The sequence below is a fragment of the Lynx rufus genome, unplaced genomic scaffold, assembly GCF_022079265.1.
Source record: "Lynx rufus isolate CCGP_SWC_20201006 ecotype Redwood Valley unplaced genomic scaffold, mLynRuf1.p SCAF_4, whole genome shotgun sequence".
Classification (NCBI taxonomy): domain Eukaryota; kingdom Metazoa; phylum Chordata; class Mammalia; order Carnivora; family Felidae; genus Lynx; species Lynx rufus.
This window is the reverse complement of record NW_025814856.1, coordinates 108,431,555-108,444,250: the sequence shown is the minus strand read 5'-3', so window position 1 is coordinate 108,444,250 and position 12,696 is coordinate 108,431,555. Positions and strand designations below refer to the sequence as shown.

At 35.5% G+C, this 12,696-nt stretch overlaps 1 protein-coding gene across 6 annotated transcripts in view; it reads left to right on the top strand.

The window, feature by feature from the left end:
• The first annotated feature begins 4,051 nt into the window (after positions 1 to 4,051).
• Positions 4,052 to 12,696, top strand: part of DGKB (diacylglycerol kinase beta) — a 647,032-nt gene continuing 638,387 nt past the window's right edge. For all 6 annotated transcript variants that reach the window (XM_047096393.1, XM_047096391.1, XM_047096390.1 and 3 more), the window contains exon 1: positions 4,052 to 4,121. In XM_047096393.1, the coding sequence (XP_046952349.1) occupies positions 4,052 to 4,121 (70 nt within the window). The remainder of the gene's footprint in view (positions 4,122 to 12,696) is intronic.

Below are 12,696 nucleotides of genomic sequence, written 5' to 3'. Positions count from 1 at the left end.
TTACTTCATGTCTCTCGAGTTGAAGGAAACTGATGGCCCCTAGTAAGAGTGAAATCTGTAGTGACTGATATTCCTAACCCCTTTATGCCCCATTTTCTCTTTCTCAACTGGAGCAGCTCTTTCTACCTCTACTACCCAGGTCTTTCTTTATGAAAAAGCATGTAAGTGAGTTCATACCATAATTATTTACTAATCAGCTACTACATACCAAGCATTCTTTTAAGTACTAGGAAAGTAGCAAACAGACAAAAATCACTGTCCTCATGGGACTTAGGTCTTAAAGCACAGGAGAGAATATGGTAACATAGAATCTAATACATGTGTTGGGGAGAAAGAATGTCATTTCCCCTTCAATATTCTAACAGACTAAGAATCAAATTGACATGAGACAGATTAAGAGGAGAAAATCAAATTTAATAGCATATGTACGGGGAACCTATACAGATACTGAAATTTCAGAGACAGGCAAAATGAGGCGTATATGTATCCTGAACTAAGGAGAAGGCGGTAGTGCTCTGGGACGTCAGTGGAAAGGGATGTAATTCACAGGGTGATGACAATAAGCAGAAGTTTGGTAATTAGATGTTTGCCCAACCATAAAGATGGGTCACTCTGATCAGATTTATCTCTGCTAATAACTCTTATTCTGGAAAAGAGCACCCGGTGAGGTTCTTCTATGTAGTTACTGGAGGGGCAAAATTGCCTTTGAGCCTATAGGGTCTCTGCTTTCAGTCAGAATAATTTCCATTCCAAAGTGGCCCATTTTGGGGTGGCCTTCCCTTGGCCCCTATACATACACCTGGATGAAAATCAAGGGAACATGCAATAAGTATTTTTCCTTGTATTGTCCTTTTTGTGGAATCCTATGAGGGCTCAAAACCACTCATGTTGCCCCTAATTTGTAGCATGAGGAGCAAAGAATTACATGATATAAATAAATTAAACATTTGATAAGATATTATATTCAAAGCAAATAAAAGCATGATGGAGGGATGGTGTGTATGAAATGTGCAATTTTAAGTTGAATGACCAGGTAACATTTTACTGTGAAGACAGGATTCATGTAGAGATGTGAAGGATATCAGTTATCCAGTCATTTTAAATTTGAGTTTTTTAATATGTAAATAATGGAGGAATTTTAATAAATTTCCCAGCAAGTAACAAGGTAGAAAGCTATAATTAATTAACCAATTCATTACTATTCTCATATATTAATTAACTTTTTATTGCTAATTTATCAGACAGGCTTCTGGAATCACCTTAGTCTGTGACTGTCCATGAACTCAACAAACAGGCAACATTAAAGAAAGGTGGAGCTCAGGGGGCCAGTTAAGAAGCTATTGCAATAATACAGTGAGAGCAAGACACAAAATGAAGGCATTGGCATTTTTCTATAATGACATTTTCCCACAGGGATCAGGTTTCTGGTATTTTTGGATCTTCTACTGTTTATTACTGCCTTCAGAATAATTCCCCAAACTTTATTTAGCATTGAGATCCCTTCAAAAATTGGCCTCTTGCTGGTTCCAATAAAACTTTATTCACAAAAAATAGGGGGACGGCCAAATCTTTCTGAAGTTAGCTGTTTGGCTTCCTGGCCTACTTTATAGGATTCTACTATTCTTTGCACATGCCTTCCATTTTATCTCAGAAGTACAAAACAAAACAAAACAAAACAAAACAAAAAAAAACCTGCTGGATTTGCAGCCAATATGTTACCATTCCTGGTAAGAAGTTGGAGGAAGAGAAAAAAGGTTAAAAGGTAATTTGCCAGATGTTTTTCCCAGTAGAACCTTTCTATACACCTTATCCAACTTTATTTACATCTCACTGGTCATTTAATTATGCAAATAACCTGAAGAATAAATTTTTCTAGATGGATATATTTTTATTCATTAAGATTAGAGTTCTGTTACCAAGGAAGCAAGGGAGAGGAGTAAATATTGTTTAAGTTTCTAGCAGTGTCTCTCATATTTAACCAGATTCTTATCATCCAGGGTCAGTTTCTTTGTTTGTTGAAGTCAGAGAACATTGGTTCCTCACAAAGTTATTTTGTGAAGACTGAATAATCTGACACACAGATACTGTGAGGAGAGTACCATGCATACTGTAAGCTCTCAGTAAAGCTGACACATTGTTGTAATTAACATTAGTTTCATTTTTGGGGTATATTTTGATCTTTGTTGCATTTCTAGTGCCTAGAATGCTTTCTGGCACACAGAGGGGGTAAATAAACTTTCTGTAAAATGAATAAATGATCTTCCATTATCATCAGTTAAGATTTGGGGGTTGTAGGCAATAGAAACTGATCCTGATCTACTTAATGCTTAATTGAAAGAATGTTACTTGCTTCTTGAAATGACAAGATATCTGGACAGTCTAGTTCAAGCATGGACATGCAGCCAATTATTGCTGTATCATTTAGGTACAACTATTTTCATCCTGTCCTTGAATAACTCCATTCAACATTTGAAGCCCCATGAGATGGTCTCATGTGCAAAATATGACTGAATCATCTGTCTCCCTCTAGATAGGAAAGAATAGGACACCTTGTTTTATAGTCCCCAAACTGCACGTAACTGGGAGAAGAAAGAATTAAGATGAAATCAGTGAGAAGGATGAAATCACAAAGAAGACACAAATAAATGTCCATCACATGTTCCTGTTCTTTTAGTTTGCATTATTTCCACAAAGTCATGGTTGTGATTTAAGAGCATTCCCTGGCAGGAAAAAGAGAGCTAGCAATTTGGCCTTTGTTAACACATCAGTATCTTCATTATTGCCAGTTAAATAGCAAACCATCATCCTGTAAAACTGAGTGCAGGAGCTCTGAACAGATGAGACAGACAAGAATCTTTTTTAAGGCAAAGATGAAAGGATGTGACAGTGAGGTCCTGGGGTTGATAGGGAAACAAACAAACAACAAAAACAGATGCTAAGAGAGCTTACACACTAATGCCAAATATAGATACTATGGCCTGAGATAATGACATCTGTATAAATAAGCTTTCCAAGCATACAATTCCATAAACTTAAGTCATTGTTGCTAAATATTTCATTTTCTATAATGATCACAATGCCAGTCTGACTTTGAGCAATTGATTACTGTCTTTAATAAAAAGTTGAAACCAGATGGTTTGTCATTTTGTTTGCCTTATAGATAAGGCAGTGAATGTAGGACCATGACAACCTAGGGATTTATTTTTAAGCATGATTCATAGTAGTTATTCTACTGTCATTACACAAGTCTGTCAGACATTTGGAATTGTTTTAATTTGCTAACTTTTATTGGGTTTTACAAATTGTAAAATTAAAATATTCTGTTTATTTTATTGCTGGGAAAAATCTCTATATGACTCCCAAAATTGATTTGCCTGATTTCAAATATATGTGGTACAGTTGAGTGTCATTCCAAATCATTGTTAAAAATCTGTTATACTGGCTAATATTATGTGTAGGGTTTAATTAGCCTCCTTTAATGTTTTGGGTCTGGATTTTTATATAATAATTGCTTAAATATTAAAGGATTGATAAGTTCATAAAAATGACACCCTTATTTGCTCTTAAAATGTGGAATTTATAAACGTGAACAACAAAAAATCTACTTTTATGAAACAGACTTCATAAAAGTTTCTTCATTTTATATTTTAATCATATTTATTCCTGTGATCTGGCATTAGGAGATATACATAAAAATGCAATTAAAGAATGCACAGACAATTACCAATTGAGTATTACACAAAATAGAATAACTTCGGAACACATTATTTAGAAATTAAAAATTCTTAACATTCGATAACTTGTCAATTTTTTCTTTGTGCAATAATGCTGATCTTTTTATTTTTATGTTTCTTTTTCTGCAGTGCTTTAATATATTATTGAAACTACAAACTCACATCCACATCGGTTTCATGTTGACAGATTGCATATTTTGAAAGCTTGAGATATTTTGTAATGAAACATGCCATGTGGAAACTCTGAAGTATAGAATTCTGCCAAACACCTGAATAAAGAATTCCTCACCTGGTATGTAAGAAACATCACTACCACCATGACTAACCAGGAGAAGTGGGCCCACCTCAGCCCCTCAGAATTTTCCCAACTTCAGAAATATGCTGAGTGTAAGTATTCCTGTTGGTAGTATGATTTTATTTGGCATTCGTGTTAAATCAGATACTAATTATTTAGAGGTTTACAGATCCTGGTTAACGTTGGGATAGATGTAGGTATGTCTTTTGTGTTTGCAAGTAGGTCCACTTGGGACTACCTTTGGGCATGAGAATAAGGAAAAGGTAAACTTAAATATCATTAAAAAAAGAACTAGGATATTAGATGCAAAATGAAGCCTGGAAACATTCCAGCTGTACCAGAAGTAAAGCAAAAGGTAAGAGTTTGGGTGAATGGAAACTGGTGATTTGACAACTGAGTAGAAGAACAAACAGAAGTAAAGGGGAAAAAAGGAGGGCTTTGTTGTTGTTTCCTTGTTGCTTCTTCTGTTAGTGTAACATTAGTAAAAGGACTGGGAGCAGGGAGTCACAGATTCATTGTGGAGTTGGAATTAGAGGTTGTTAGAGAGGGTATCAGGACCTTTAGCCAACTTTTCAAGTGTGTGTGATTATACAAAAGATAGACCATGGCAATCCAATTTATAGTAGGTTATTTCTAAATATGAAGTTTCTTTTCACATAAACAGTAAGATTTTATTTATAAGCAGTTTTATTTTTACCACACATTTTCAGGACCATGTTTCATGAAATGAGTTTCAACTATAAATATGAATAGCAGCTGGGTCAAGGTATTGAAGAGAGAAAAGGAAGTAACTAATAAATAAGAGGCACCACAAGTTGGGAAGATGATGAGTAGAGAAAAAAATAGCACATAGAGAGTGGAATAAGATTGGCAAGAATGGTGGGAATACTATGGCGATTGGAGGAAGAGAACGCAAAAAGCTTTAGAAAGAGAAAAACAATCACTAGACACAAGAATGGAAGAGGAAGCTGGGGCTGCTTATGCAGAGAGCAGGTGTGGCATACAGGACATACAATAAGACTTGGGAGGAGAGGCAGGGAAAAGAATTACACACAGAAGGGGAATTTGAAATAATAAGAAGTAGATAGGATAAATGAATACTAATATATTTATGGGGTACATATAAGTCAGGAACATTAATAAATAGTGCATATTATCTGAAAAGGACAATTTCACAAGTTTTCTAGAGTCTTCCTCACTTGAGGACTGAAGTGTTCAGGGTGAGGTTGGGAGGATATTGGGTATTTTCAGTGAAGATGCAAAGCCATAAGAAAGTGTGCTTTTTCTTAGTCAATAATAAAAATACAACAACTATCACTGGACAGGGGCAGAAATTTCTGACATCGAAGTGTTCCTGATATTCGAAAACTGTTTTGAGCAGCTGAAAGCACAGATCATCCTCGTATCCCATTAAGGACATGAAGTCTAGAATGACTGCGTTCTGCATGCTCTTTGCTGTTGTGTTATATCCGATAATTAAGTAAATAGTTCTGAGCACTTTCTTTTGTTAGAGTATTCTGCTTGGTACTGAAGGAAATACAGATATGAACAGATGTGGACCCTCCCTTCAAGGATGTTTAATGAAGGCTAGAAACTAATGGATAAATGACTCTGTATCTAGGCAGAATATTTTAAGTGCCACAAAATTAGGGGTTCTGTAGGACATTAGTATACATTTGGAGGTGGGAAAAGGGAAGTCTTCATGGAAGAAGTAGGATTTAAAATGAATCTTAAAAAATAGGTTTAAGGTAAATGGAGAAGGAAATAATATAGATAAAAAGGAAAATTCAGCATATATTTGAGGCAGGAAGAGGAATCATAATTAGCCATACCACAAATTAAGACTGTAAGTGCTGTTAAAGATGTAAAAATGAGATGGAATTAAAATATATCATGCTAAACTGAGTTAGACAGTGAGGAGTAACTGTAGGGTTTTAAGGGTAGAAAAACATGAAGAAAGAGTTTAATTTGGTAAAGATGAGGATGGTATATGGTATGGAGAGAGGCTAGAATCTTGCCAGTGGGCTGTTAGAATAAACTAAATAACATGGATGATGAAAGACAACCAGAAAAGCATAGATTCAGATATTGTAGCATTAAAACTAACAGAGAGTTTGAGAAATAATGAAATTGAGAGAGAGAAAGAGAAATCCAGTTTAGTTCAAAAGATTTGAGTTGAGAGATAGGGGAATTTGGTGACATAATCACCCAAGTGAAGGAAACATTGAGTTTGGTTTAGCTTATATTGAATTTACATGGATCAGTAAAATATTTTAATGTTTATGAAAGTACTGGCATAAAATAGGCAAATTATTGCCATAATAGCTAAATTATCACATAGAATAACTTAATTCAGATATTAGAATTCCAACAGAATTTATTGTTAAAGTATTAAATGTTATAAACTATTACTTTCATTTTATTGACTAAGGAATATGGTGTAATAAAATGGTAATAAAAATTGTCATAAATGTAGAAGTTGTAACATATTGAGACAAAGATTAATGAGCATTCAATAAATTGGTAGTAAGAAGTGACACAGTGAGTATAAGAACATTTTAACATTGATTTTATGGGGTCAAAAATTAACTGATTAACTGTAACAAATTAACTGATTACCTGAAAATAAAAAAAACAGTGTAAATTCCATGATCTATGCTCTTTTTTAAATAAGCAAGACAATATGACTTAATCATCCATGAAGTTTCCTGTGTAATTAGGAAGCAAAGAATAACATGATTAGAATGTATCCTTGTGTAATAAATTGCCATTGTTAAATATAGCTGGAAACAAACATTATTCTGAAGATTATAAAAGTAGTATATTTTCCATGCTATTCAGTACATGTGATCGGTTTGTCATCAGCATTTAAGGATCTGGTTTTTCTTTAAAAAATGTTTTTTCATGTTTGTTTATTTTTGAGAGAGAGAGAGACACAGAGACAGAGACAAATGGGGAGCAGGGTAGGGACAGGCAGACAGGGAGACACAAAATCTGAAGTAGGCTCTGGACTCTGAGCTGTCAGCACAGAGCCCGACACAGGACTTGAACTTAAGAGCTTTGAGATCATGACCTGAGCCAAAGCTAGACGCTAACTGACGGAGCCACCCAGGTGCCCCGAGGATCAGATTTTTCATGTTGCAGTGCAATGTGGACAAAGTGACATTCCTCCATAGTCGATTAGAAAATGGTATATTGGATTCACTTTCTTGACTTTGTTTTGTAGCTTTCAATAGGAAGCTGTTTATATGTATTAAATTTAAAAAAAGCGAGTTATTGATTTAAGTTTAAATTTGCAGCATGTTAAGATTATATGTGCTATTATATGTGCTATATGTGCTATCAAATGAATGTTTCATATGCTTTTGGGGATGGGGTGGGGCTGTAGACCTCTTATCAAGATGAGAGAATTTGGTAAAACCAAATCACTCAATGAGAGGCCTAGATAGCACCATAAAGATCATTTCCTCAATTGATCTGATTTTGGGTTCCCTCCACAACTGCCACAATACACCCCATATCTTGTTCTGTTTGGGCTGCTATAGCCAAGTACCACAGAGTGGGTGACTTATAAATACTGGAAACTTAACTTCTCACAGTTCTGTATGTTGGAAGTCTAAAACCAGGGCTCCAGCATGGTCAGGTTCTGTAAGGGCTCCCTCCTGGGGTACAAACTACTACTTGTACCCTCACAGGTTGGAAGGAGTAAGAGAGGAGCAGTAAGCTTCCCAGGGACTCTTAATAAGGGCACTAATCCAACTGGGGCCACACTGATGACTTCAGCTAGTTCTAATTGCCTACCAAAGACCTTTCCTATTGGAGAGTAGTATAGCAACATGTGCATTTGGTGGGGACCCATTTAGTCCATTACACCCTGTAACAAGAAATCTTCTCTCAACTTCAAGGTTTTTCTTGTAATTAATCAGGGAAAATAGAGTGATATTGGCACAACATTCCTAGTTAGGCTGCTAGCACACCAGACAGCTTGTATTCAAATCCTGATCCTCCATATTTTAGATTTCCCATTTTGGGAAAATTACTCAACGTCACTGTGTCCCATTCTTTGCACCTATAAAATGCAGAAAACAATACATATGTCAAGGGTTGTAAGGATTAAATTGAATGAATTAATAATATACGTCAAATAATGATAGCAGTGCCTGGCAGGTTGTAAGTGATGTAACTTTACAATTATTATTTTAATAGGAAGGGAGTAGTGTGTTATGTTGGCTGTTTTGAATATAGATGATCAGTAGAAAAGTGCCATATTTTAGAACACAGTCAGTGTCTTTTTTTTTCCTGCTGTAAGACTAGATTCTTCCCACAAGGTGGAAACTTCTGGTGTTATTGGCAGCCTCATTTCTGTGTTGTCCCCACAAATGCTGAAGGCAGCTAACGTGAAGCCTGCTGTGGCTGCCTACAGCCTGCTGAGACCATGCTCCTGTTTAGGGTTTCAGGCTGAGTCACTCCATGGGAAACATTTCCATTGATATGTGGGAGAGGAGTATAATTTTCTTTCCCACTCTTTATATAAAGTCATCCAAACAGTTGTTACAAGACAGAGAGCTCTCACTCCTGCCGTGTAGAGAATTGAGCTTATCACATTATTAGTTTGCCAGAGCTTCCTGCTGTGGTTTCATGGCAGAGCAAAGGGTTAAGATACTCCAGATCTTTTTATGGAGGACAATATTTTCTATGTAAAAGCTACACGATATTTCCAAGTGATTCATTATCTGCCCACATATTGTCACTTAGGATTAGCTTTTTATTTGCTATATATAAAGCGTGTTATATAGCATGCAAATTATTTTTGAAAAATACTGTGTTATTATGGTGGGAACACTTCCAAATTTTCATAAATTTTATACTGTTTATAGCAGCTGGCATTGTTGAGAGTTACAAAATTATTATGAACTTGTTCTTTTCAACAAGGACCAATATGCCTAATGTTTAGACCTAATGTACAATTTCTTCCATGGAGAGAGGCAGGTGGCATGGCTTAGAGGAAGGAGCAAAGGATTTGCAGGTAGACTAATACTTGACAGTGTTGAGCCCCAGCCCCATTTTGTAGTTATTAGTGGTATGACCTTTAGAATATTACATAGACTACTTGTGCCTCAGCTTTTTCACCCGGGAAAGTAGAGTCCACCTCAAAGCATTGTTGTAGGATTTATTGAGTCAGTAAGCATCATCATAATAAATAATACATTTTATTGTCTTATTCTACACAATGTGCAAGTGTAGAACACTTATTGTCTTATTCTACACAATGTGCAAGTGTGTTAACTCATTTAATACAATACACCTTAGAGGGAGGCAGATGATCTCTTTCAGGCAGATTACCTAGCACACAACCATGGTGTAATAAGTGATGAAGATCAAAACAATAATAATTTATGTATGTTTCTTATGAAGATTAATATGTTAATAAATGGGTTGTTAATCATGTTTCCAAAATAGGGAAAGCTGGAATCTGGGATTCAGGTCCTCATATTTCCATCAGCCACAGCCATCTCTCAAAGGTTTTCGCATACAGGACAAAACAAAGAGGCAAAGCTGCTCACTAAGGCTTTGGCTTCAATATGTCTTCCTGGTCTCTTATCATAGTCAATTGGATTGGATCATGTGTGAACCTCAGTGGAGCTCTACCTAAAGAGAGACAGATTTCAATATTCCTCCTACACTCCCTCCTCCTGTCCCTGGAACCTCCCTCACGCTTTCTTTATTAAAAAAAATGGGGAGAGAAAGACAGATAAGAAGAAAATCATGAAGCAATTGTAATAAAAATATGGCAAAGTTCTTTTCCATTTTAAGTAGCCTTACCCTCCTGAGAAACTGCACCCACTAGCATGATGATCTAATGTGTCTTTGAAATATGTTTTGTGTTTGATCCATACAAGATGGGACAAAGATAATGGAGGGAAGCTGACCTGACCTCTTCCCCTGTGGGTATTTAATTTATTGTTAAGCAAATTTAGATCACATATTAGCCCTCTTTCTAATTTGTCATGATGCATTTAGCTTTTGCTTTTGGCCTATGCCATGTGTTAGACTGGCTCTGTGTTGGGAGGCCAAACCACTTACTGATGATTACTCTTGGTAAAATACTAAAGAATGAAGGGCAAAGGGTCATTTAGCACAGTGACTGAGAGAATGCAATTTTATGTTGCCTAAAATGAGGTAGGTTCTAGTGCTGTCACAGACCCCTCTGTTTTCTCACCCGTGTCCTAGGATTGCAATGATGATTCAATGTGAAAATGCACGTTAAGTACACAGGACTCAATCTGTTATTGTTATGATGAGGATTATGATGGTGACGCCTGAGGTAGTTTAATACCAAAAGAGAACTTTTTTAAGTAATTTTTTTAGGCCTATTCACCTATACTACTTAAGTGAAATGTCTTGACTTTGCCCTGATACTTGATCTGAAATTGGAATCTGCAACTCTATTTTGGATAATACATGTCTCTCATTTCCGACCCTGTTTCTTCTGATTCACATTGATTAACTCAGCAGTTCCTGGCTCTGACCCAGATTTTATTTCTGGAATGTATGTTGGCTGCATAATCTCTTTTGCCTCATTTCTGTCTCTGTTTTCTATTTGTTGTACTGTTTCAGATTGAATTTCTCCTTGGGAGCTTCTCTTGGTCCATATATGTCTTTAATGTTTTAATACATGAAGCTTGCAATGATAAAATAAAGTAATAATTATGAGTGTCTAAATTTCTATTATTTTAGTGTTGTAATGGCACATAATTTTCAGTGATTTTTTTTTAGATATCTATTTTTTCAAACTTTTCAAACTTGACAAAAAAAAAACAGTTTTATTAAGACTCACAGTCAAACAACCTTTAATATTGAAGTTAGGACTTTGAAGTATTGGCCATGGTGGGCCAAATTATGTCATAAAATCTTAGTGGCTTAAAGAAATAGGCACTGGTTTCTTGCTCATATTTTATTTCCAAATCTGAGTCAGCAAATGGTTAATTTCACTTTGTCCCCAGTCAAGTCCCAGTGACTTGGAATAGTCGTCAGCTTCAGAATTTGGCAGGTGCTGTGGTAGAGACAGAGAGCTTGAGAATTGGGTGCTGGCTCTTAAAGCTTCTCCCTGGCAATGATATTCTTAGATTTGTTTTGCCTAAGCAATCCGCATGACTACATCTAATTCTAAGTGAGTAGAGAAATGCATTATTTCTGTCTGCCCAGTGTCAGGGGAGCACCAAAATATTTGGTGAAAACTACTAACTGGCGAGTACACACAAGTAAAATATAATCAACCATTTACTTTGGAAACTTAGGCTTTATGCTTCTGTTTCTTAATGCTTTACGCTCTCATTTCTTTGCCTATAAAATGAGGATGATTCCCCCTATCAAAAAATAACAACTGTTATTTTATCACTAATATTAATATGATAAATTTATAACAAAAGTTATCACTAAGAATCATACATATTGAATACATACTTCATCTTTAACTCTGTTATAGATTAAAAGTTGTCACTTGACAAAAGTTTCCTTTGTCATCACCATCCCCATTATAGCAAAAGTGCTATACACACACAAAAATGTGAGTACACAGACTAGAGGAACTTACTTTTGCTCAATGATCATTATTCACACAACAATGCTTAGTACCTTTTATTCTTAGGCATTATGTTTGGCTTTGGGTAATACAGAAGTGAATATTGTGGTGCTTTCAGTCAAAGGGTTTAATCTATTCAGAGACTAATAATAAGGCAGATGATGATAAAGCAATGAAACACATTCTCTGAATGTTACATATATAAGAATTTTTTTTTATTGAGATATAGCTACTTATAAGATTGTGTTTTTTTAATGTATGTTTATTTTTGAGAGAGAAAGAACAGGGGAGGGGCAGAGAGAGAGGGAGACAGTGCAGGGCTTGAACTCACGAACCGTAAGATCATGACCTGAGCCAAAATCAAGAGTCTGATGCTTAACTGACTGAGACACCCGGGTGCTCCTAAGATTACTTTAATTTTAGGTGTACAGCATAAGGATTTAATATGTATTGTAAAATGATCACGATGATGAGTTTAATTAGCATCTATCACCACACACAGTTACATTTTTTTTCTTATGGTGAGAACCTTTAAGATCTAGTCTCTTGGCAACTTTCAAATACACAATACAGTTTTATTAACTATAGTCACCATCTTGCACATTATATTCCCAGGACTTATTTATCTTATAATTGGAAGTTTGTACCTTTTGACCTCCTTCAGTTATTTCACCAAACTCACATAATCACCCTCCATCTTGGGCAACCATCATTCTGTTTTCATATGTTGGTAAGTTTATAGAGTTTTTTAGATTCCACATATAAGTGAGATCATACTGCATTTGTCTTCTGTGTCTGACATATTTCACTTAGCATAATACCTCCGAGTCCATGAATGTTGTCACAAATGACAGGATATCCTTTTTCATGGCTGAATACTATTCCATTATATACTTTTGGCACATTTTCTTTATCCATTAATATGTCTATGGATACTTAGGTTGTTTCCATGGCTTGACTATTATAAATAATGCTGCAACAAACATGGGGTGCAGATATCTATTTGAGTTAGGGTTTTCTTTTCCTTTGGATATATTCTCAGAAGTGGGATTGCTAGATCATATGGTAGTTCTATGTTTAATTTT